The sequence below is a fragment of the Poecilia latipinna genome, unplaced genomic scaffold (assembly GCF_001443285.1).
Source record: "Poecilia latipinna isolate Pla-1442-1.1 unplaced genomic scaffold, P_latipinna-1.0 Scaffold745, whole genome shotgun sequence".
NCBI lineage: Eukaryota > Metazoa > Chordata > Actinopteri > Cyprinodontiformes > Poeciliidae > Poecilia > Poecilia latipinna.
This window is the reverse complement of record NW_015113361.1, coordinates 241,041-267,153: the sequence shown is the minus strand read 5'-3', so window position 1 is coordinate 267,153 and position 26,113 is coordinate 241,041. Positions and strand designations below refer to the sequence as shown.

At 39.3% G+C, this 26,113-nt stretch overlaps 1 protein-coding gene across 1 annotated transcript in view; it reads left to right on the top strand.

Moving 5' to 3' along the window:
- Nucleotides 1-26,113, top strand: part of ophn1 (oligophrenin 1) — a gene marked incomplete at its 5' end in the record, with an annotated part of 34,980 nt that overhangs the window by 5,084 nt on the left and 3,783 nt on the right. The window contains 12 exons of the mRNA XM_015045825.1: nucleotides 4,743-4,776; nucleotides 4,908-4,970; nucleotides 6,069-6,143; nucleotides 12,644-12,728; nucleotides 13,074-13,132; nucleotides 16,124-16,229; nucleotides 16,395-16,554; nucleotides 17,384-17,531; nucleotides 18,278-18,586; nucleotides 20,069-20,216; nucleotides 22,380-22,430; nucleotides 23,445-23,493. Coding sequence (XP_014901311.1) covers nucleotides 4,743-4,776; nucleotides 4,908-4,970; nucleotides 6,069-6,143; nucleotides 12,644-12,728; nucleotides 13,074-13,132; nucleotides 16,124-16,229; nucleotides 16,395-16,554; nucleotides 17,384-17,531; nucleotides 18,278-18,586; nucleotides 20,069-20,216; nucleotides 22,380-22,430; nucleotides 23,445-23,493 — 1,287 coding nt within the window. The remainder of the gene's footprint in view (nucleotides 1-4,742; nucleotides 4,777-4,907; nucleotides 4,971-6,068; nucleotides 6,144-12,643; nucleotides 12,729-13,073; nucleotides 13,133-16,123; nucleotides 16,230-16,394; nucleotides 16,555-17,383; nucleotides 17,532-18,277; nucleotides 18,587-20,068; nucleotides 20,217-22,379; nucleotides 22,431-23,444; nucleotides 23,494-26,113) is intronic.

The window sequence follows — 26,113 nt, the reverse complement described above, 5'->3', positions numbered from 1 at the left end:
TCGTTTTGCGCCTCTTGATGAATGTCGCATCTTAACCAATTCAGTCTATTATTTGCTTGTGGTTGACAAAGACAAATAAAGGATGTGAAAATGACACGTGGCACACATTTTAGTGCCCTTTTGCTGCGCCACTTCCCCATCAGAGTCATCATATTTTTTTAAAGCCTACTCTTGCAGTTTACACTGACGGGTAAATTCCCTGCACGCCAAAGCCGACTTTGTTCATTAAGCACTTTTAAAAACATCAAACACAAAACATGAAAATGCAAAAGAAGAGAAACAAAAACATGAGCAAAACAGAATAAAATGCAACTAGTGGTTTCGGTAGAAATACGCAATGCATGAGTCATATAAAACAATAAAATCAAAATACCAATGACTTCTTATACCGGGTTAAAAGCTAAACTGAAGACATTGTTTTTCACTACAGATTTAAAAATGAAGAGGCTGTTAAAAATTTGTGAACTTCAAACAGCAAAAGCCCTGGTGCTTCAGCACTTTCCACCTAAGTTCAGCAAAATCTGCTCAGCTGGTCTGTGCGACCGAGAAAGGCAGTACGAGCGCGGTTGTCCAGATTGGTACTGAGGGGTAAGACCATTCAAATATTTCCCAACAAAAACTTTTTAAATGAAGTCTAAAGTAGACGGGCAGCCTGTGTAATGAAAATAAAACGGGAACTCCTCCGTGTTCCAGTCTAAATCTTTGCGGTAGCATTTTGTGCCCACTGAAGGAATGCCAAGGAAGGCAGCTTAACACCAACAAACAAATCATTCCAGTAATCCAGTCGAGTTGTAATTAAAGCATGGCTTTCTCTTTCAAAGTCATGTTTTGACATCGGTTTTATTTTGGCCAGGTGCCTCAGCTGAACGAGATGGATCACACCCCTGCACTTTTCTGACCACTCAGCTTGAAATCGCTGTCCATTTTAAAACCTAAATTAGACAGTTGGTGTTTTATAGTGTACCACAGTGCCCATGTTCACTGGGAAAGACCAAAAGTCAACATCGAGAAGTCATCCATTTGTTTCAGGAGCGCATAAATCTTGGTATCTTTTGTAAAGCAATGAGAAGTAATGTTATGCTTTCTAAGATCAGCTAAGAAAAAAAAAAGTAGAAGTCCAAGAATTGAACCCTGTGGGGCTCCACATGATAGTGGAATGGAGGATGCTCTAAAATGATTTAGGTTAGCATAAAAAGACAGCCCAGAGCTAAAAATTAGCTCTCATTTAGGTTACAAATATCTCCACGGTGTCGTAAACACAATATTCAGATATTGTGATCTGCTATCTTGAAAGAGGCGCTGAATCTTGGAGAATCAGGACCACATGGTCCCCTGAAAATGTATCCAGAAGGATTTCATTTAAGATGCTGAACAAAGCAAAGACTGAGCTGCAAAGTGATTTAAAACCTGACTGAAAGCTCCCAGAACTTCATTTTCTTTTAAAATGCTTTCGCAGTTGGACGTAAACAATGGTCTCCAGAATTGCGTCTTTCACATTACAATGTCCTGAATGAGAGTCGAGATACAGTGGGGCAAAAAAAATGTATTTATTCAGCCACTGATTGGGGAAGTTCTCCTGCTTAGAAAGATGAGAGGTCAGTAATTTTCATCATAGGTACACTTTAATAATAAGAGACAAAATGGGACATAAAAAATTCCAGGAAATCACATATTAGGATTTTTAAAGAATTTCTTTGTAAATTATGGTGGAAGATAAGTATTGGGTCACCCACAAACAAGCACACATCTGTGATTTCTTCTTTAAGAAGCTCTTCCATCCTCCACCCATTATCTGTATAAAAGACACCTGTCCACAACCTCATGCAGTCAGACTCCAAACTGAGCCAAGACCAAAGAGCCACCAGGAAGAAAACTGCAGATTTGCACCAGGCTGGGAAGAATGACTCTACAGTAAGCAAGCAGGTTGATGTGAATGAGCGATGAACGGGGCAGTGCATCGTGAAATTTCAAGCCAAAACCTCCTCCCATCAGTGAGAGCATTGAAGGTGGAACAGGCTTTGTCTTCCGGCATGACAATGATCCCCAAACGCACTAGTCGGACAACAGCGGAGTGGCTCCGTTAAAAAGCACTTCAAGGTCCTGAAGTGGATTACCCAGCTTCTAGACCTCAACCCCATAGAAAATGTTTGTAAGGAGTTGAAAGTTTGCCATCAACAGGCCCAAAGCAGTGATGCCCTACAGGAGAGCTGCAAGGTGGAATGGGCCAAAATACAATCAGGAAATGTTTGACCATTGCCAACAAAGGTTATGTTGCAAAGTATTGTTGAGCGTTTGTTATTGACCAAGTACTTATTTTCCACCATAATGTACAAATAAATTCTTTAAAAATGCTACAATGTTTTCTTTGATTTCCGTTTTATAATTTTTATTCTTTTAATTTTTGGCTCTCATAGTTGAAGTGAACCTGTAGTGAAAATTACTGACCTCTCGTTAAGAAGGTGAACTTGCACAATCAGTGTCTGACTGGATACTTTTTTGTCCCACTGTGAGGAATCTAGAAGCACAGCTGTGGTAGTAAATGTTCATCTAAAGACAGATTTCAGTATTTTAACACTCTATGGATTGGCATTTTTATTTAATATCTGAAACTGCAGATTCTTTAACGGAGGTCATTTTTAAAGAAACTAAAATACATTTCTTTATAAAGTATCAAGTTTTATATATTTTTTTCAGTACTTTACACTGCTTTTTATTGGGATTTACATGAGAGATCAACACAAAGTAACACACTTGTGAGCTGGAAGAATATGTTGTGGTTTTCAAAAATTTTCGTGGATAAAAATCTGAAAAGTGTGGCATTAGTTTGTTTTCTGTCCTACTTCAGAAATACACTAATAAGCAAACAGACACTTGAGTGTAATTTAATCTTAATGTATATATCAGGATTAATACATTAAAGTTTTTACTGGTCTACACACTAACAATTTAAGCGAATAAAGTGACAAGTCACAGATAAAGGATAAAATATTTTTGGACACTTTAATTAGGATGAAACAACTGAAGTGCAAAATATTTTTATTTTCATTGTATTTTTTTATGTTTTGCTTTTTTAAGACTTTATAGTTGGTGCTTAGATATTAATAATGACTTCCAATGGTACAACTTTTTCTGTAAATTTTAAACATTTTTTTAACTTGGTAACATGAAGGGCTGCTGGATGATCGCCCTACGATCTCTACCATTAAGTTTAGCAAGTTTTCAGGGAAAAGCCCGGTACATTTAATGTAAAAACCAGAATTTTCCTCTAACCTCACAGTTTTGTGGTACTTTTTCATTTTTGCTCAATCGCATAAATCCCAAACAAATTCTTTGAAGTTTGTCGGAACGTAACACAACGTGAAAAAGTTCATTACTAAAATTTTTTGCAGGATGCATCAAGGCATATATGTACATGATATCTGATTTTTATTTAATAAAAAAAACATGCATCAGTGTTCCTGCTTGTTAATGCATTCATAGATTTGGAATTCATTTAATGATCTGGATTTTCCTTTTTTTTTTCCTGTTTTTTCAGAAACATGCAAAAACTGAACATATCACTTTTCTCTTTGGCTAATTTCTGTTGTTCNACTCTCCAAAAACGAGTCTAATAATGAATGCGTGTAGCTGCAGATAACTTGATGCCTCCTATTTCCAGACGTCTCTGGTAGACCCAAACTGGCCCTCGTTTCTGTTCTGCTGTGAGTGTTAAAACAGCCATAAATCACAGTTGACCACTAGACTGATGCATTACAGTTTCGATGAATGTTTTGGCAACATTTTGCGCCTTTCACGGCCAAGACATTGACATGCCTGATCTCACATCCCAAAATAAAAAGTTATTCCCCATTAAAAAACTTTTTTTTAAGTGTTTGGCAGTCAAGGGGAAAGAAATCCCTGCATGTACTTCTCCAGAGTCTCTTAAGCGACTGGATATGTTGGCAATTTTCTTGTTTGGCACAGAAAGGAAATCAATCATTCAAAATGCTGGAAAATGGACTTTCGCTTTTAACTCTTAGTAATTATTCACTCTGGCATCCCCATTATTATTGTTTTTTTTTTTCTTCCCATATGTTAGATTTTAGTACTGATGCAGAATGTAACTCTGTGGGAATACCATAACACAGCATGCTGGAAGTCAGCAGCCTCTGAATCAATTGTCGGGTGTGACTACCATATATTTTCCCTCCAATGCTGCTTCGCGGTCATTGAACAAGACTCTCTCAGCATCTCCCGCTGCTCTGTACTTAGCCCTTAGCCTCATGGCTCTAATGGCTGTCAGAGCCACGAGGAGGAGGAGTAGCACGCTGTTTCAGGAAGAGAATCAGATTGAAGCATTGATATAAAGACCAGCACGTTTGATAAGGTCTGATCTCACGGTCAGAAGTTCTAAGTCTGACTTGCTGGCAGCTGTACCTGCAGTACCGGAGCCAAATTTACCCAAAGATTGAATGCATTGTTCTTTTTCTGCTCCTCGTTGTCGTTCTATGCTATAAAACCGTTAACTGAAACCAGAAAATGGCGCTCATCACCTCGTAATTCATCCCGAAGGTCTGTCGCTGTGCATAGGAAGCTGAATCCCATGGATTTGTTGCCTTGAACCATAAGTTTTTTTCTTTCTTTCTTTCTTTTTTCCTCCTCTTTCGCTTAAAAAATGGATGCAGTCATTAATCACAGTGGTGGATTTTTCCACATGCTCCACAGTCTTCAATTTCTTTTTACATTTGCTATTTTCATTTCAGATTTATCACTCCCCCATTCACAAGCAAGCAGAAAGTAAGTCAGTCATCACTATCCCCCCGAGCCTGAAGTTGTGATAAAATATTCAGTTTTTCTGTGGAAAGGTCTCATTTCTGTGGGGGGGTATTTTTCTTTTTTTGTTGTTGTTGTTGTTTGCTTTCCTGCAGTGGAACTAAATGAAACTGGATTCAAGTTTGTGCGAAAGTGCTTCAACTACATTGAAACTAAAGGTAAGTTTTTTACTGTCCGTGTTCTTGTTGGTTTCTTACTCGCCTGTTGGGGGCGTAGTTGAGTCGTCTGTTGGCATCACTCCTTGGGATTGCTGTGAAGGGGAGCTATCGCTCATCACAGCGCCGTTAAAAGGCTCATATGAAACCTGCTTCAGGTTGGAAAGCTCTTCCCTCGGCACATCCAGGCTTCCTACGCAGTCTGGAAAAGTCTCAAATTTTATTACAGAGTTTTCCGGATCTGGATCAGAATGAAAAAAGAAAATAATAGTGTATCAAAATACTTTACTCCCCGTCCCGCTGTCTAAATGTCCTTGATACCTTGTATCATTCCTTCTTTCTGTCTTTATTTCTCCTTCTTTCTTTCCTTTGTTGTGCCCTTCGTTATGCAGCCATTCAGTCTTTCCTTTCTGCCTCGGCTCTTCCTCATGCCCTTCTTTAGTTGGTTCTCTTTGGTCTGTCTCATGTTGTCCTTTCTTTGCCTTCTACCTTCACAATGTCCTTCCTCCATTTAGTCCTTGTATCCATTCTCCTTTTGTTTAGTCTGTCCTGTTTTTTTCTTTTCCTTCCTTCCTTGCTTCCTTTCTTCAATCCCTCCTTCTTCCCATCTTTTTCTTCTTCTTTCCTTACTTTCTTTCCTCGCTCCTTGTGAATTTGGCATGAATTCTCCAAACACATTTTGTGTTTTAAACTCTAGAGTCAGAACTTCAAATTAAGCAAAATTGAATCGCGGCGAAAGTCTCAAATGATTAAATGAAGAATGTGTTTCAACTTTGACCTTTGACGTTTCTCACTGTTTCTTTGGAGAGCGTCTTCAGTAGCGAACACAGAAACATTGAGCCATTTCTTTTTTAATTGCATCTTTGCAGCAGCGCCAAGGTTTGATTTAAGGAAACAGGATTACCTACAGTAAGGATGCAACTTGTCTATGAGTAGTTTCAGGCAGGAGTTAAATGCAGAAAAGAACATTTTCATTCTGTCTCATGTCAGGTATTAAAGAAAGCATGTGGTACATTTCCACTCTACATCATCTGCCCTGATTATACTCCCTTGATTTTTTAAATTATTTTTTTCCTGTATCCTCCCCTCTCCTCTGTCCAGCCGCCACACAAGAAGGAGTGTACAGGACAGTCGGCAGCAACATCCAAGTGCAGAAGCTCCTGAACTCCTTCTTTGGTAAGGACACAAGTCTGTGAACTTGAGCGCCATCTGCCCATTTGCTTTTTTAAGCACATTAACCTCCTCTAACACTTAAGAGGATCTGCAACATTTTCTGCCACGTGCATAGAAGGTCCAGGTAATTAGATGCCAGGTGTGTGGACCATGGACCTTATCACAGGGTCTGCGTTTCATTGGCTAATGCCCATTTGACGTCACAGCGCAGCTACCATGTGTTGACCGTCTCACAAACAAAAGCTAAAGTAGTAAACACATGCTAATGTAGATTGTGGACTAGCAGACCACGGTCTACACAATCAAAGTTTTTGCGACAGAACTCAAATAAGAATGGTTCTCCACTGTCAGTGGGGAATCTGTACAGCCGATGTCAGGCATCCTGATCGTATTTGTGGAAATAAAATTCACAGATTTCCCCAATCTGAAACGGAATGCCTTGCTTGGATCAAAGCTTGTGCACGACCGCATTTGCAGCTCAACCATCATAGGATCAATAAGAACAAAGGAGTGTGTGCTGGTGTAAGTATTATTACTTTGCTTTATTTATGTTTAGTGAATGGGGATATTTTGAGTGGCCTGCGACAGACTGGCGACCTGTCCAGGGTGACCCCGCCTCTCGCCTGCAACGTTAGCTAGAGATAGGCACCAGCAACCTTCCCGATCCCTTTTGAATTTTGAAGCTTGAAATATTGTAAGGTCTTAAGGAGGCCTATAATGTCTGAACAATGACACCCAAGTCTGAAAAAAAGTAAATAATAAACACATTCATTATGAAAACCTTTTAGCTAAGTACAGCATAATGGCAGTACCGATACAACTACACCATGAAGCCTGTCTATTTCAGTCTTACGTTAGCTGAACAGATCAATATGCAATGTGTACCGTATCAGACGTACATTAAAGATTTTATTTTACCTGAAAAGGCTTTTTACTAAACTGTAATCGTGTTAGCCACGCTAGCACCGAGTACAGTGTATCAGGCCTAGGCACACTCAAACATTTGCCAACAACAGAAATCACTGATTTCAAAAGTAACCCTCAAAACCATGAATGCCGACTTACCCAGCCTTGCAAGAACAATAGGCATCAGTGATCTTGTCCACAGTATATTTATGCTGAGGGTGTGAGGATCTGCTGTTTTCCTCATCTATCGGTAGCTTTTAGCTGTGACGCGCACAATGTTGGAGGCATCGCGTGGCTCAAACACCTTGATGTCACGCCTAAATGTTTTAGATTATTAATATTTGAATAGAGATAACTTGAGATTAGAAGCTGTTAAGTGATGCTTCATTTATTGCGGGAAAACAGAGCAGTGCCTCCTAAGCCTAGTAACCAATAATAACTAATTGACATCAAGAGTTTCCTATAACTGGGAATGAGTTTCTACCACTGCCACAGAGGACTCATGTTTGACATGTTTATGGTTATACTACAACATTTGAATTTGATTTAAGTCCAGACTTTGACTAGGCTACTCCAAAACATTTTTTTTTTATTTTTTTTGATAAGATCTTGTAGTAATTTTGGTTAACCGGTCTCTCCTGGGAAGGTTCACCACTGCTGCACGTTTTCTCCAGATGTTGATTATGGCTCTTGGTTTGGTTTGCTGGCAACCCAAAGTCTTGAGCTTTGTAACCATTTCCAGACTGACAGACATTAATCACTTTGTTTTTCTACTGTTTTTGGATGATTTGTTTCTTTTTGAGAACTTTCAGGCGTCAGAAAGGTTCTCCTACAATTATTTATTATATCTGCAGGTGAGGTGATAATCAAACTTGTGTTTCGCCTGTGAAGTTGAGCCAAGCTTTTTTAAAAAAAAAAAAAAGAAAGAAAAAATGTAGTTGAATCAAGGTTGATTCATGGTTTAAGAATGGGGGCAATTACTTTTCCCAGAGGGCCAGCTTGGTTTGGATAACTTTTTTTCCTTTAATGAATGAAATCATCATTTGAAACAACCTTTTGTATTTAAGTCAAGTTTTATTTTTATAGCACATTTCAACAACAAGGCAGTTCAAAGTGCTTTACACCATAACTACATAATTCAGTAACCAATTATGAAACAGCAATAAACTTTACATTTTGTCAAATGCCATCATCAAAACCTTCAAGGAAATATACATCAAAGACTCAAAAATCAATGTTCCAGTTGTTTTTAGCCTTGAGTTAAAGGAACTCAGTGTTTTGGCAGTTTCTCAGTTTTCTGTAAGTTTGTTCCAGATTAGTGGAGCACAGAAACTGGTTGTTTTCTTGTAGTATTACAATTCATTTCTGAGTAAATTTAGCAGCTGTTCATCCTGTGGTTTTAATTATTTTTATGGGACAGTTCTGAGATAAAGTTGGGAAGAACACTAAGACATGGTTGCGTTATAAAACAACATCTTTGAGCACTTTCCATTTTACCACTCAGAAACCTACTAAAGCTGGGCTCACGCTGCGCGATTATTGGTCGCCATACGCAACAAACCTTTCATTGTGAGAGAAAATTTCTGATGGTGACCTTGATCATTCAGTATGACAGACGCAATTTAGCGCTCCCCTGACAAAAGGCGAACTGTGACAGATCTGAAGCAGGGTCTATTATGTTATTGGCAAATAGTGCAATGTGACCTCTGCCTCAACCCAATTCTCATTGCAGTCCTCTTTTGTGCAGCCATGCCGCTCCCTTCTCTCATTTTTTCTGCTCTAATAGTAATAACACTAATATCCACAATTAGCAGACCATTTATTACTGGACTGAAGAAATGCTGATGAGAAAATTTGGCCATTTGACTCAGGTGAGTTGGCGAAATGGTGCACCTAAAAGATGTAGGATATTAGCTCTTGAGGACCGGAGTTGGTGGCCCCTGGTCTATGGAAACAAGTTGTGCAGTCTGGCATTTTCATGCGGTGTGACAGGGGTTATTGTCACATCGAGGTCACACAGTGGGAGATGTTTAAGTCCCATACGATTTTTTAAATCCCACGGTGTGAGCCGGGGCTTAACACAAAGGCCGGCGTCCACCAAAACTGACAAGCTGGATAATTAGAGCAACATTTAAAGAATGAGCCGGGAGCCACACGGTAACTCTGCAGGAGCTCCACATCACCCTAGACACATCATCCCCACCTTCAAACATGGCAGTGGCAGCAGCATGCTGTGGAGATCCTTTTTTTCCCCCCCTCAGCAGAAACGGGGATTATGGTCAAATTTGATGGAAGGATAAATGGAGCAAAAAGGTGGTTCTGAAAAGTGTTAACCTGAGTACAAGACAAATTAATTTCATGTGTAAATTTCTGAAAAAATATGCACGTTTTTTGCCTTTGTGCCCTACTTTGGGTTTTTCTGTCACATAGCATTTATAAAATACATTTGCTGTAGGTTTGTCAAGATAACCTGATGCAAAAGTTGAAAATGTCTTATAACAACTCCTGTCAGCTAAACAGTTCACAGCTCGATGATGTGGTATTAATGTTGGCATTTCAGTCCTTAAATTGAACTGGTGCAGCTTTGATTGATTGACATCTGTTCCTTATTTAAGCGTACGTAAACATCTTTTTACCCTCATTTAGTTTTAGTTTGAGCGAAAAACAACACTTGCGGTGGTAAGACGTTGCTAAATTACCAACTCAGCGACTGCTGCAGGCTGTCAGCTGAGCAAACACGCTACATTTGATACATTTCATGGCAAAGAGAGCGAAGCCTCAGAGATACAGTAGCAGAAAGCATGCGTGTCGCTTTGCCATGTGAATGAGCAGATTTCTCCGTCTCTTAACAAGCCATTCATCCTGGCTTGAATAAGTACCTGGTGATCAAGAGGTGTTGGATTCAAAGGAGCGTCAAATGATGCTATAAACACCCTCAATAATAAATCCTGGCTTACAGTTTTTTAAGTTATAATGAGGGAAATATAAAGAAAAACCTGGCTGATCTGAGTGTGCTTCACACAGAGCAGCTGCTGGATCAGCGCTCCTTTACTGGAGGGCAGAGGTCAAGAGGCTTCAAGCAGAGCAGCATTAATTTTTAAAGAATAATTACAGGATTTAAAAAAAAGAAAATATAGACTGTGACACATGGGTATTTGTAGGGTGGGATTCAGCTTTGTACGCTTTCACACAAAGTCCAAATAATGGGAATCACCCCTTCTGAAAAACAAGAAAAAAAAAATCCCAGGATTTACTCAGTTGAATTGTGCAGCTCATTATTTTGCATTTCCAACTCATATCCAGGATACTAAATAAATCTATTTTAGTTGATGGAAATTCTTTGCAGATTGAACAGGGGGACAAGAAGGGGGATTTTTTTTTTAAAAGCGCTTAAAGAAAAAAGAAAAGGGGATGAAATCATGTTTTTGGTTTGCAGTTACTTTGCAATAAATACCTAAGTGCGCAAGAGCAAGTGAGCAGTTAACAGAAATGCTTGCAGACCTCATAAGCTGTGTGGCACCTGGTTCATGGACCGGAAACATGACTCCAGTATGAGATCAGGTATCACTCATCTTTAAAACAAATAACACAGTTGGGTAACGTGGAATAATTCATGCCCCGTGGACCTCTACATGCGATGCCTGGCTAAAGTATTCATAACCCTTGAACTTGTTCACATGTTGTCCTCTTACAGCCACAGTGTTATTGTGATTTCATGTAACAAAAAAAGTTGAGGTTTTCAAATACTGTACTGGAAAAATATCTGGATTGTCTGGTGTTTAGCTCCTTTTACTGCATTCAGGAGTTTAACTCAGATTGTTGATGCACAAAGTTGGGAGAGACATACTTGGTGGGGGAGGGGGGGACAACAACCTGCAGCTATAATTGGAGAAAAATATTGTTCTACAAAATATTAAGCCTGTCGCAATATAAAATCAATTAATTGCATGATAAATTAAAACAAGCTGGATAATTTCCATCTGAATAATTGTTTTTCTCTTTTCTCTCTTTCTCTCTGTGTCTTTCTACCAAAGATTGGATGATAAAAAGCTTCAGTCTGGTGCTTTGGTCTCAACTAGGCCCTTTTTTAAATGACAATTTTGTTTACAGAGACTTGCAATTTATTTGTTGTTTTGGTTGTTGTGAATATTTAAAATAATTTTCATTCCCAGTGTTAAACATTCTGTAGAAATGATTCAAAGCAACAAAATTCTCATTTATTGCAATAATTTCTGGGACGATTTATCGTGACAGGCCTGAAAAGCATACAACAGGGGTGATGAATACAAATGCATGCTTCACTTTGTATATTTCTTTGTAAAAAAAAAAAATAAAACAACAAAAAACAAACAAACAAAAATGTATCGTTTACCTCCACTACAGCCTGGTAAAAACCAGCTCCTTGTACTACGCTTTGCTTCGTACAGAGAGTCTGGATCCTCTACTGTTGAGGAACAGTTGCCTGCTCGAGGCATGGACTGTGTTGAAGTTTTAAACGATTGGATCTGATGTTAATCGCTAATATTTGGCCGTGACGCATGTTATGAGCCAGCTCGACCTTGAAGGAAGCTACGCTATGAAGTTTAACGGAAATTATGTGGGCTGTAAGCAACCATCACCCTCTGCAAAGAGAGAAATGCCGAGCTGAACGAGGTGACTGTTCATGTTGCAGCATTCCTCTTGTTCCGACTTTTATTGCTCTACATTTGGAACCGTGGCCAACGCAGACTGACTGGTTTGTTCACTTCCTCCGCTGCCATTGGCAAATTACAATCACAGGCAGACAACAATTCATAAATACTGCAGAAACTTGACATCACCGTTCACAACTCCTCTTTCTGTTCGCTGATTGGCCTGCTGGAAATGCATCCTGAGAAATTTAACTCAATGGGACAAATCCCAAACGGAGCGCTGAAGGGAGATGAGAATCAAGGGGGTTAGATGACATCTAACCCCAATAAAAGTACATTAATGTTGGTGCGTGCAACATAACACGTGGAAGAAGTTCAAAGCTTTTGCAAGACTCGTGTTCATGGATAAATCCCCCAATCTGTGTTTGGACAAGAAGCTGATGCTGGAATTAGTTTCCTGCAGCGCCGGTGACGCGTATCGAGACTACCGTTTGACGACAACAAGAGCGTTTCCTCGGACGACGATATCGAGTCGAAAGGAACTGAGGAAATGACGGTCATTACCTCTACTATGATTTTGCAGGTGGATGGTGAAATATGGAAACTTTTCCAAGTCAGGAGATGATGGAGTCAATTGTCAAGATGATGACTCATCTTTACCTGTAATAGAAATCTTTGACTTCTCCTCATGGAAGATGTATCAGATTTATAGCATGGCCAACAAACTCATCCTGTGAAGCTGACCTTTATCTAGCTCTGCTGCTTGATGGATGATGAATACTTAGACATTTGGTGCCTCTAAGAGTTTATATAATCACAAAGGATATTGGAGGTGTACCAAAAACGACCTGTGTCTCTCTTACTTCATAATTTAATTGCCCTTGTACAACCCCCCCCAGGAGAAGGAAAAGAGCAACACATGCCACATGTTTCTAAACTTACCGCATGCCTTTTGCTCCTTTGTAGATCCCTCAAATCCTGCAAATGTGGATCTCAACAGCAGCGACTGGGATGACAAAACCATTACAAGTGCATTAAAGTTCTACCTGAGGTGCGTTCGTTTGTGCATGTGTGTTTATGGATACGTGCCGAAAAGAAAAAAACAAAACAAAATCCACGCAGTATGATTTTTCATTAATTACGTTACATTTGGTCACACGTTACGTCATTTCAAAATGTTTCCACAAGGAATTAGATGTTTTCCAGAAAACCGTTTTATCATCTGGCATTAGACACAACTTGCTGTTTCCAAACTAACCCCACCAGAGGGCTCACTCTTTAACTTCTTAATAGTGTGACTATTTAATGAGTGGATTCTTGTTTTATTCTTTCGGTGTTTGATGTTTTAATTTATGTTCCCCATGTGTTTTCTCATTTTGTCTTTCCTTTCCCACAGGAATCTTTCTGAACCTCTAATGACCTACGATCTGCACGGAGAACTCATGAGTGCTGCAAGTAAGACATGTTTGAGAGCTTTTACTTTGCTAAGCTCTGCATGGATGGGTTACAGCATGAACCCTAAAGTTGAGTTATGTTGCATATTACCAGTTGAGTCCAACCGTTTCTCTGAAAAATATTTGATCTAGCAGTTTATAGAAAGGGTGGAAACTTCGGATTTACGAGCTTGCTTTTTTTCCTCCCCTTTTTTTCTCTCTTTTTTTTTCTTTTTTCTTTTTGCTGCTTCTTTAGCGTGGCTTACACTGGCTGGAAAAAAACCCATCTAAACTCTGGGATTAAAAGAGCCATTTGTAAATCAATACAGTGCAGTGCTACGGGTTGAACATCTTTATCTATTTGGACACAGAAGGAAATCCGAGTCTTTATTTATACTCGTCTGTCACTGTGCATTATTGTAAACCTGAGAAGATGGTAGGTTTATTAACACCAGCCTCGTTCTGTCAGGATGTTGCATTAAAGTACATGGAAATGCCCTTCATTAGCCGCACACGGTTCTCCTCATTACGTATCGTGACAGTTTGAAGACTCCGTTTTATTGGCTGCATACCATTGCACTGGGTGGTCATGCTTCACTCCATTTAACTTTGCAATTAAGGGGAAACTTTGTGATTTACACGGCTTAGTTTTACAGCACGTTTTAGATGCACCATTTTCACCTAGATTTTTGCTCGGAATATTCATTTCTTTTTACTTGGACTGAAACGGTTAAAACTTTGCAGAGCTTCTCTCCTCCAGTTGATTTTCCTCTTATGTTGGAACTAAAGTCTTATCAGAATTATTGCCCACAGTATTGGTGGAAAAAAAAATAAAAAATGGCTGCCATCAGCAGTATGCTTGCCTGTGTTTTGGCCAGACATTCAGACTTTTAGGTTTGATATTTTTATGTCATTGTCATTTATTAAAACACAACTCAACACAGATGTCACCAAAGCACATGTTTAGACCAGATGTTAAACCAAAACAGTGCTAGGAGCTCCCTTAAAGTGTAAACCCCTACTTTATAGGTCTTTTTTGGGGTTTTTTCCCGATCACATCGTTGCATATCGGTTACATTGTTTAAGACAAGCCTTATATTCGCGTTTAAATGGCTGACCTTTTTAGAAATGTGTATTTTGTAACCACAAGTTCCTGTGCTTTAAATCCTAGCTCATGCAATCACTGTAGAATCATAAGTCAATAAGTCACTGCGCCGCACATGATTCCCGCTTTGACAGAAGATTACTGCCTGCACTGAAATGACAGAACAAAAAATATACAGATAGTTCAATGACATCCTATCAGCCGCAGTTCCTGCAGCACGCACAAAAATAGATGAAAATTTGCTGCCATTTCCAGTTCCAGCCACAAGTTTATACTTGCTGAGTGATCGTAGATATAAAAATTATATTAATTTTGGGCTTTTAATGATAAATTGCACCTTTGTTATTCAATGATGGAGTGATACGTTTGGGTATTTTTGAAAATAAGAATTGGGTGTTCAATTGCAAAATTAAATGGCAATCAATACTGCCGGCATGACGACTGTCACTCCTCTTCCCCCCCCCAATCATCCTGATGACCTCAGTGCTCTGCTCGAGCTTCAGTTGCCAAATACTCTACTGGCCTGCCTCTGCCTTATGCAAATGAAGTTTTGCACGCATTGGAATTGCGGTAATGTTAGACATTTTGAGAGTAATGCGGATTTTTGCTTGACAGGGTTCAGTTTATAATTTATATAATTGAGTACTTTTACACCGCACAGAAATTTGGTGGGGGTCTAAGTGTTTCTTAGTAAACCACGACCACACATTTTTTTGCAGTCCTCAACAAGCTTCTGGCATAGTTCTAGCGGGATGTTGAACCGCTCTTCTTGGCAGAGTTAGCAGAAAAAACATTTAAATTGGTGCTTACATTTTCAGTGAGATTCGGATCCAGGCCTTTCTAGGAGCTTAGCGTCGGCCTGTTTTATCCATTCCAAAACCAGTTTTGATGAACGTTTGAGTTCATTGTCCCGTTGGAACACCAACGCACCAAAGCATCTGAATCAAATTGGGACATTTTGGGTACGATGAAAGGAAATTGGTTAGAGCGTTCAGAAAAACCAAGGAAATCCACAAGGCTCCAACCCTACTGTGAACTGTAAACTGCTGGAACCAGTGTCACTGTCCACAGTTTTATACTGGCAATGACTCATAGCATGCTAACAAGAATGAAGCGCCTGCTATTTAATCAGCTTCCTACACGGAGCAGCCAGACGACTTATGGATAAAATCCTTATGGTCAGATGAAAGAGCAAAAATTAAGCTGCCTGGTCACAATTGACAAGAAGCATGCTTGGAGGAGTTATGGTCAGGCTATGGAGCCCAAACACTGTCAAACTGTCTCATAAGGTGGTGGAAGGAGTGTACTGTGGTGTTTGGGGGTGATACCAGTTTATTACCCAAATCTTTCAGCTTCACCTCAGATCTGTCCAGTTGACTCCAGCCGGATTACTGAAACCCTGAACACTGTATTAATTAGTATTAAGCTTTTAAATCTTGCTGAAAAGTTACTTACAAATTAGTTTTGTCTGATTTCATGTTTACTATGATATTTGTAGTATAAACTAGACCAAAAATACATGGGGATTTTGAATTTGTGTAGTGTGTGGTCAAATGTCCATCCAAAACTGTTTGATAACCTTGTTGAAGGTTAAACAAATGGATTAAGAGTTTGAATTTGATTTGTGTGGTTTTGAGAATCCATTAAAATTCAAATTTGTGCTTCATCTTCCTTGTTCTAAGTCATTGAAGTTTTATTATTCAAAATAATTTCATCCTGAAAAAAAAATGTTCAAATGGATCATTAAAAACCTCAAAACATTGTTTCTCATTAGCGTTGCAATTAGCCGTACAGGCACAAGAAGTATTAAGCTTCAGTATTTATTGTTTCTCTATTTTATTTATTTATTTATTTTTTATTTTTTATTTTTTCCAATCATCTAAAACGACTTTGCTCTGTGTACCACAGAGTCTGATAATCTGGACTTTCGACTGAGTGAAATTCATTCACTCATCTACAAACTACCGGAGAAGAATCGTGAAATGTTGGAGATGCTTATTAGGCACTTAGTAAAGTAAGTCCAAGCCGAGTTCATTGTGTCGTTTTTTTTTTTTTTTTTTTTTTTACCACTTCCAGGGAAATAAATCCTCTCTTTCTGAAGGGAGTTCATACTTTTTATTTTTGTCACCGCCTGGCTTGAGTTACATTTTATTTAACCAGCCTGGCATGATGTTGACAGCGTGTGCAGCCACAGTGATGAAAACCTGATGACGCCCTCCAACATGGCAGTTATCTTCGGCCCCACACTCATGAGAGCGAAGGAGGAGACGGTGGCGGCCATGCTTGATATCAAGTTCCAAAACATTGTGGTTGAGATTATGATCGAGGACTACAAAAAGGTACAAGTGAAGCAAGCATGTCCTCTTTTTTTTTTTTTTTTTTTTTTTTTTTTTTTAACCAACAGGGACTGTTAGGGGTTTTTATTCTTAATTCATACCACTTCCATATGTCTGTGTTTGTAATGTCTTGTTAGTGGATTAGAGCTGTTATTACATGTGGTTTGTTTTCGGTTAATGAGGACCCGTTGGAAGCCTTGTTGCTGTCCAAGCAGTTGCCAGCACTGAAAACAACAACAAAAAAAACAGTCAAGTTGAGTTTGTGAACTGTAATTATTAATGAAATGTACCAGAATTTATGTGTTTTAAATGTATTATTTTGCTGTAGTTTAGGCACTTTTGTTAGATTTTTTTTTTTATTATTGTCATTATTTGTACTTGTAAATGTCTACAAAACTGTGCAGGGCCTTGCAAAAGTACTCATCCCCCTAGAACTTTCCTACTGTTTTAGTGATGGTCTGAGTTCAACACAAAGTGGTGAATAATTATAAAAAGTAAAAACTTCCTACAAACTAGTCTAAAATGTATTCAGCTCCCAAAATCTGACGCTTTCGGAGGAAATCTGTTGCACAACGGCATGTGGAGTTAAAATCCCTGCCGCCTTTTTCCTGGAAGTTTGAGGTTGTAACATGATAAAATGGGGGGGGGGGGGAAAAATCAAGATTTATGAAAAATAACCAGAAGACTCTGTAAAATCTACTAAAGAGTACTTATTTGGTTGCTGTTTTTCAGCTCTTTGTGCTCCAGCCCTTTACCTCAGTTACCAGCTGGAAGAAGCTGAAAAAGCAGCCAATGAACCAAAGTGCTACTGTAACTTTTTATGTGATTCCAGATCTTCACTTGCATGCCAGAGGACGGCGCCTTCCCACCTGTCCCTCCTCCTCGGATCACGGCAAGAAAGCGGCAGCCAATCACCATCTCCAAGCGGCCTGCTCGCGTTTTCCAGCCTCTTAGTCACGAGCACGTCCGCGACGCAGAGAGTAATTATCAGCCGACCTAATTGTGGTCACCCTCCTCCTTATCCCATCCTCCCTGTTGCTCAGCGTACAATTTTGTCTTTGTTTTTTATTTTTTTGTCTGTAGAGACCACAGTGAGGTCACTTCTTGACATTTTACAAATGGGATTTATTGAAGTGTGCTTGTTTGTCCCAGTAATTATCACGAATTGCAAAAACATGGAAGCAGTTTGCCAATTGAAATTCATTTTTTTCCCCCTGTTTTTAATATTAATAGAAAACCATGTGACTTTTTTTAATAGCTCATTTGACATACAAATAAAAGCATCCACTGTTTTTTTTTTAATAATCCTTCCACAGTCTAACCCTTCTAACATGTCAGAGTAAAATCAGGCAATTTTCTCTCTTTTTTTAACCACTTTTGTTGGTTCAAACAGTAAAAAAATGTTAGTTGTGACTCCCTGCTCTCACTGTGGCCCAGAAATGTGGCTCAATTTTGTTGGGATCTTTAACTTTTTCCCTAACTTGCTGCTTTTGCAGAGTTTACAGGTTATGCACATGTGCAATTCATTTTACTGCAGTAAAGTTCTGCACTGCTTGTTTACATTAACTTTGCACCCACTGTACGATCCCAAGGTAATTTCTGGATTCTACTTTTCATAAGGTGCATGTCACAGCAGTAAATATTCACATTTAATGGTGGTTTAAGGTTACAGTGCAGTTAAAGCTGGGTTTCTGTTTTCTTTTTTCTTTTTTTTTTTCTGCAACAGATGGGCAGAAAGACACCTCTGTGGTGGATGGGGATGTCTCAGCGAGCCCCAAACCCATAAAGCCGACGAAACCCATGAGCTGTGCCCCACTCCCTCCAAGAGAACCTCCTTCGAGGCAAGCGGGGATCTACAGACCGGCCAGCCGCCAGGACCGGCCGCCCGACTCCGACGCTGAGAAGCTGAGCGACATGAGGCAGAAGCCTGACTCTTCCCCGGCAGCAAACGGGGATTCTGGGGTCTTGGTGAGTCGGGTGCCGTCGTTTCAACGTCAGAAAGCGTCTCCGAAGGGAACGCCAGCCAACCGAGAAGGTAAGAATCCGCGTTTTATTAATTTATGTCAGCATTTTAAGCCTGTAAAATAAAATAGATGATAATGTCAGGATGGATTGTTATATAGTCTAAATGTTTTTCTTAAAGAGTACACAGTGTTGTTGGTTGTAACGGTGACGCGTTCCCATAATTTTATCTCGGAAGATTAACTGTGCACACAACATAATATGTTGAATTTAAATACAAATTCACACTTTAGGAGATGTAGCTTTAAAAAGAATTTGTCATTACTAGAAGACAACGGGCCGAATTTTTACAATTAAATCCAACGTTATTCATAATTTAATTATATTTTAATGCTACAAACATGTTTTTTGTATCTTGAAGTATGAGCTAAAGATTAAGGTGATGGCAAGGAAGGCATGGGGGTAGGAGTAATTCTGGGCTTCTCTGTAAATGTTCAACCACCAGCCTCTGAGCTGCTGCTGCTGCTGCTGGTCCGGCAGCTTGAAGAGCTTTTTCTTTTCTGGGAAGGCGAAGTAGGTTTTCCTCAAGAATCTCCGGGCTGGTCTTGCCAAGTCCCGCTGTTGTAAATCAAGCTCCGCAGCGTGATGCCGCTACCAACACGTCTGCTTGTGGGGACCGTTTTCATGGGGTCACGAGGTGTCGGGTTGCACCACAAGCGGCAATTTCTTTTGATTATCACAAAGTTAAAATTTAGTCTACTCCACATGTTTGGAGATCTTTCAAGAAGGTTTCTTGTTTAGTTTTTTCCTTTTCTGTTGTTGCTTTTTTTTTTTTTTTATTCCGGCAACTTTTTTTTTTAGCCCAGCATTGTCAACTATGCATATGCAGTAAATGCCTCCTCCAGTTTTTTTGGCTTATAAGTCAAGGCGACCTTGAAAGCAGTGATTTTAAAAAGACTGATGTATTGATCTAATGCTGGCAAAGCATTCAATCTAATTAAAAATCTAATGTCTTGCTCAAAATTAGTTAGACCTCTGGCAGGTACAGATTTAACGTTTTTATTCAGCCTCGCAGTTTGTGTTTCATAAGAGATGAGGGGAGTCTCTTAGACGATATTAAAAATAGCAAAAGGAGTATCAATTAAAAAAAATCTATTTACAATTTATTAATAAAGACACAACTTGTGAACATGTTATTTACAGATGTATTTATCTGCAATAATTCTGGTCTCTTGGGTTTTAAAAGGTAGTTCAGATGCGTGCTTCCTTCTCATCTAGTTAGTGAGTGGACCTCCCAAAATCTGCAAAGTGCGTAGAAGCTGGCTGGTGCACAAGCTACCCTGCCCTCTTAGCATTTTTTGGCCATGACTTTTTATTTAATCTCCACCTCTCTTTAATCACGTAGCAAAATTTGTCATCCCAGTCGGGCAACACAAACAGCTCAGACGTGGCTGCTGTACATACTGAACAATTTGCTTGTGTGTTTTCTTTTTTTTTTATTTCTTTTTTTTATGCTTATTTATGTTTTTTTGTTTGTTCTTGTTTCGTCTCTTAGGACATTTTGATGGTGTAACCAAAACAAAGTCTGCAGAGAAACATGCCATTTGTCGACCCCCCATCAGGCCCCCTGAGCCCCCATCCAGATGTCCCGCTCCACAAAAGCTCCCAGTTGCAGCCAGCTGTGAGGGCACGCCCACATCTTAGTGAGTACACCAAAGTCTCTACCCTCATGCTTTCTGGGTAATTAAACACAAGGCTCTGAGCAAAGTGTCTAAACCTGTTCAACTCTTAAGATTTAAATTATATGGCGACATTAAAGCCCCTTTTGGACTGCAGGACCGAGCCTGGCTCGGCCTGGCCTGTGTTCAAGGCCCGGGTCCGGCGTTCTTGCGTTAGCACTTAGAGCTAGCTAGCCGAGAGCTGTGGTTCCATTCGGACCAGCCAGACGGGGCTGGTATGCAGTCAGACGTTAATTGGTTCGTTTGCCACGGAGGCGGGCACAGAGAAGAGTCATCTTTCAGATCGGATGTTGTGTTAGACTTTCTCGATGTCGGCGTCAAAATAAATCCCGCCGTCGTCTATTTTTAACCGCCTGTTTTTCAATGATAATTATGACGTATTCAATTGCATTAAATTTTTATTTAGTTTAGTTAATATCCAACAAGCTGAAGGGAGGATCCTCATGGTGCCATCACACCACAAGCACATAAGTACATGTAACTTTTTATCTGTTGTGAAAACAACAGACTATTTATCCTATAAATTACTTACAAACAGTGAAATTAAATAATTGATCTTAAGCGATAAGCTATTAATCTGCGGTAGCCTGAATGTTTTGAATTTCACCGCTTCCTGGTCTGCGTGAACCTGAATTTCCCATCGGTGTCCATAAAAAATATCTCAGTTTTGATGTCGATCTGGAGGATGAATCTGCGCTACACTGGAAACTGGAGACTTCAGCCAAACTTTTGAAATCGGGGAACATTTCTCTAATTGAAGTGATCAGAAGTCGGCAAGGCTCTCTGCACGAGGGGATTTCCTCACCTCGCTTTGGTCCAGCGGGGGAATTCCCGAAGGCGCAGCGGTAGTTCAGCTGCACGAAACGTGGGTCCAGCTCAGAGATGACACTAAGATGAGGAATTTTTTTTAATGATTTAGTTAAAGGTAAAAAGCTGAGGTAATTCTTTTCCCCAGTGCCGCCTAGCACATACAGAAGAGGCTAGATGGGACAACGAGGAACGTAAAAGTTTTCCACAGTCTCTGGGAAGGCGGCCTCGGATCCCCGCACACTTTGCAAATGGAGTACATTAGGGCCGGGCCAGTGGCTGCCAGGTCGGGCCGTTCGGTGCAAAAAAAATCCTATAGTGATCTTGGGAACATGACAGTTGCAGTTTTGAAGAGTCAGCACATTTCAAACCCTTTTATTTGATCTAAACTTTCACGAAACACACCACTGTTACAATCTTTAACTTGAGTGCAATCCACATGTAGACAAAGAATAATAGTTTTTTATTTTCCAAAATCATCAAGGATTTATAAGTTTTATTATTTACATTTTTACTTTTGCAAATGGTTTAGATTTTCTTGGGAATTTTTATTGCATTTTATGACTAAGGTGTGAGTAAATGAAATTTTCCAAAAAATCAGGAAATGGCTTCAGGATAATTTCCAATCTCAAATAAATACAAGCTTAGAGCAACTGGAAGTGTGTGTTTTTTTTTTTTTTTTGACAACAGGTTGGTCTGAAAAAAAAAAAAAAATGAATGTTGAAGCTTTTTGCCCACTGTTGGGCATGGGGGAGGCCTTGTACTGGAACCATGACGAAGTCCAAGGACATGTGAACAATTTTTAAAATCACATCATTTGCTAGAAAATGTAAAAAAAAAATTGTTACCCTTGGGTCTTTTAATGGGATATTGATCCAAGACTTTGGGCCAAATCAATACAGAAATGGTTCACCAGACACAGAATCAACATATGACACAAATATTGATATTTAGTTGCTTAGAAGTACAGTATTTATTGACGTGGGATTTGTTTTTCCCCTGAATAAATGTAGTTTAATTAAAAGTTGGAAGTTTTGCTCAATTTTCAATTTTAGATTATGTCATTAATTCTTTTACATTTAGAAGGAGTCCTACATGGACATGGCGGCACCATAAGTGCACAGTAGATGGTGACACTGTTAACTATCCAATCTAAACAGCCCATTCTGTCGTGTTTTATCTTCTGGAAATATGATTTAATGACAGGATGATTTCAACGTACGTGGCTTCACATAATACCTACACTTCCAGCTTTTTACCCTGCACTCTTCGTAGATCTCTCCTAGGAATTTAACATGCCACTTACCTTTTGTTTTTCAGTGTTGCATCAAAGACCAAGTTTTTTGAGAATGCCTCCAGACAAGTTGTCAGGTTTGTAAAGCCTTTCATTGTTTCTTATCCACTTAGTCCATTTGTTTAGCTCACTTGACTAATCAGATGCAGGTTTTTCTACAATAAATGTCAGTTTAACAGCATGAAAGTGTGACAAGGATTTTAATTCCTATTATATGCATCAGCACTAAGATTTTAAGTCATTTAACTAAGTGAATAAATGCTAACTGCCCCATATTATTAAGATTTTCCATGCTGTGGCTTGTTTTTTAGAACATTAAATCTGTCTTCATTCTGGACTTATTTAGATGCCCAGACTCCCACGTGATAGGAGTGTGTATGTTGGTTTTATATCCCAATGGGAAATTAAAACTGAATGCACACCAGCCTCTGGAGACCTCCTCTAACTGCAGGGACCAAATCGAGTTCTCTGTAGGTCCAGATTGCCCATTGCAAGTTAGGACTTTGCTTCTCAGGGAAAGTATAAAATTTCCCTTAAGCTGTGTTAAGCAGTGTTTCCGCTGAGTTAATGACTTAGGCCTGGCGTGCGTGTCAAACGGCGTAAAACTTTAGGTAGTTTTATGTGCATTGTAAGTGTTCCCTTACACATGGGCCCTTTGATTTTTTTTTTTTTTTTCACTCATGCAAGATCCTTTAGCTCATGATGTAGTGGAGTCTGTGTGATGTGGAAATGGACACATCTGCTCTTTTATGATTTGCATGGCTGAGCCAATTCAAGGCCCCTGCTCTCTGCCCAGTGCAGGCAACGATGCACGATGTAAACGAAGAATGTGGGAGTTTTATCAAAGAGAGTTTATGTCTTTGGTGTTCTTTTATTGGTATCCCCCTTCATTATGTTGTCTTGAGTTTAGGCGATCCTTTCCAAAAAATAGAAGCCCAGGCTGGAGTAAGTTTTGTTTTGGCTTTTGAACAACAGAATATCAGCTTGCGACTTCAGTAACCGTTCTCCCCAACCTGAATAAAATCTGTTCTGCTCAAACTGTACATTCTGAATGCATCTCAAACATTTCGTTTCTGTTTCTTTCAATTTAGCCCTCCAACCTCTTCGCTATCCTCAGTCGTGACAAATGTGAAAAAAGAGGTAAGTGTTGAGTAAATGTTCAGATATTTGCAGTTGTGTAACATCTGCGGAGTAGGGTTAGGTGTATGATGATCTCAAAGTTAGGCGGGGCTGGTTTTGAACTTTTAATTTAGGTAAAACAACTTCTTGTTTTATTCACACTGATTTCACTGCTAAGGTTGTCCTGTGCGTTTCATTTCTGTTGCTGATTAAGGATTCGGTTGAGGCCTTTTTAAATAATCAGTATTGGAGTTGATTAAATTTGCCCCCCAGTGGCTGTTGGTGTGCTTTTAGTACTTCACGTCAGCTGCACATGTCGTGACAACTAGCATACGGGTTAGTCATGTTTTGCTGATTTTTTTTATTCTTTTTTTTTAATGATGACCTAATGATACAGTGTTTTTCCGATCGTAATATTTTTCACCTGTTGCTATGATATACAGAGTGAACAAGGGAACGTACTGAGTGCTGCTGCTGCTGCTGATAAAGTAACTTTTCTTAACTTCACCCTGTGGTGAAGCAGCATATTGAGGCTAACCTGCCAAAACTCCATCTGTCACCCATTATTTAGTAAACCTCTTTAAACCATCTGCTTCTCCTGACCACCTATATGCCTTTACTATGTGAAGTTTCAGTGTATTTTCTTGAGCAGTGCTGTATGTTGCTAAGATTATATTCTTGAAGAATCTCAGCTGTAATATTTATTTAAGTGATGCGAATTATTACCTCAACGTGGGAGTCTCAATTTACCTGGGGAATGCTACATAGTTTACAAACAGTAACACTGTCATAGCTTAGCTTAGCATTTCTCAGCGTATTTTAGCATCACTTAGCTAGTTTTAGCATTGCTTACGTCACACTAGCGTAAGATAGCTTACCCTAGCAAAGTGCAGGCCTTGCTTGCAGCATAGCTTTTAATACAGTAGTTTATCTTAACATGGTTTAGCTTAACATTGTTTATCTTATTTTAGCTCACCTCACCTAAGCAAATGTAGCTTAGCTAAGTTAACATTAGCATCAGGTAGCATAACTTAACCTTTTAAGTTTAGCTCATCCTGCCTGAGTTTATGCAACCTGAAGCAAACCGTTGCTTAGCTTGCCTTACTGTAGCTCGGTTTAGCTTAAAGCTAAAGTGTGTATTTGTCAACTGTCATTATGTCGTGACAGTACAATGTGAGACGGACAATCTGTGAAAAAAATCAAGCTGTCTCCTGGTTCTGTCATCTTCTGTTGTTTATGAAGATGAGCTGTCAAGTAAATTTTAGTGCCACGTTTAAAACTCCCGTTAGTTTTTCTGACTCGATTAAAACAGTAAACTAAAACAGTCCCTTGCTTTGTTTTTATAGCTATTTTGAAGAACTGACTCTTTCACCAGTTGTGTGCTTGTACTCAAAACTCTTTGGCGGGAAACTCAAGTTGAAGGCCATAACTCAAAACACAAGGCTGCCGGCAGTGCCTTTTGAATGCTGTGGTTATTTATGGTTTGTTATTAAGAGATGAATAACATAGCGGAAAATCTTTATAATTATACAGCATAAACACCACAAAGAATTAGTTGTAACTTACAATTTATGTTTACTGTTCACAATATTATGATGTCTTTGTTACCACTTTGCTACTTGTGAAGTAAAGCTTATCAAACTAATTAGCGTTGTTGGCCACCACATTTAAATGTTTTTATTTATTCAATCAATCCATCACAAGTCCATGGTTAGACAGATGAAGAAACAAAAACTCTATATATGTTCTGTCTGCTGTATTGACATGCAGAATCTATTTGTTTGATGCTGAACCACCACAATGTTGTCTGGGCTTGTTGTAAGCATTTATGTCAAACCAGCAATTAAAGGTGTTGGCCCTCTCGTTTTTTTCTTTTTTTTTTTTTTTTTTTTCTACTGCCAGAGAAATTTATAGACAATTTTTTTCACTTCTTTCTATTTTTTTGCGTCTTTTCCAACTTGAGAGGAATTTCCTTCCTCCAGTCGTAAAGCCCAGCTGAATCATGGCTCACATCAACAGGTTGGGAAGAGTGAGAGCTATGCTACATTACATACTACCGGATAAAACTCTTTACTGCCACCAACATGTCAATAAACGGATTTTAGAGTCCAGAAGCGGTAGCACGCAAAGCCCCGGTGGTTTTGGGAATTTGAAACCAGCTCGCGCTTAGTTAAACCACCGTCAGTGTGGTTTGTGGCAGTCTGAATCGATCTATATAATGTCTGCAGTTTGCGCCATCGCTACTGATGAACACTGGCAAGAAATTAATCCTTTTGACATGTTTGTGTTTTCTCCGTTTTTAGCTTAAATGTCTTCCTGTTCTCCAAGCACCGTGTCGCCCAGCCCCATTATTTAGTATTATCCAGAGTGCGCTTATGTGAAAATAAGCTTAGCATATTTGTCTTCCATTCATACACAAAAAGGGGCTGCATCACGTAAAATTGACTCTTGTCAGCTTTGCATCATGTTATGTTAGCCCCTCGTCAAAAACATACCTGGAGTTTTGCCTTGATTATTTCATTTATGTTTGAGAAATTCTTGACTCTCCTCTGGTAAAAAAAAAAAAAAAAAAAAAAAAACATGGGAAAAAATTTTTCCCCCCCCGGGCGCCCCCACAACCCGACCCCCCTCCCCCAGTATG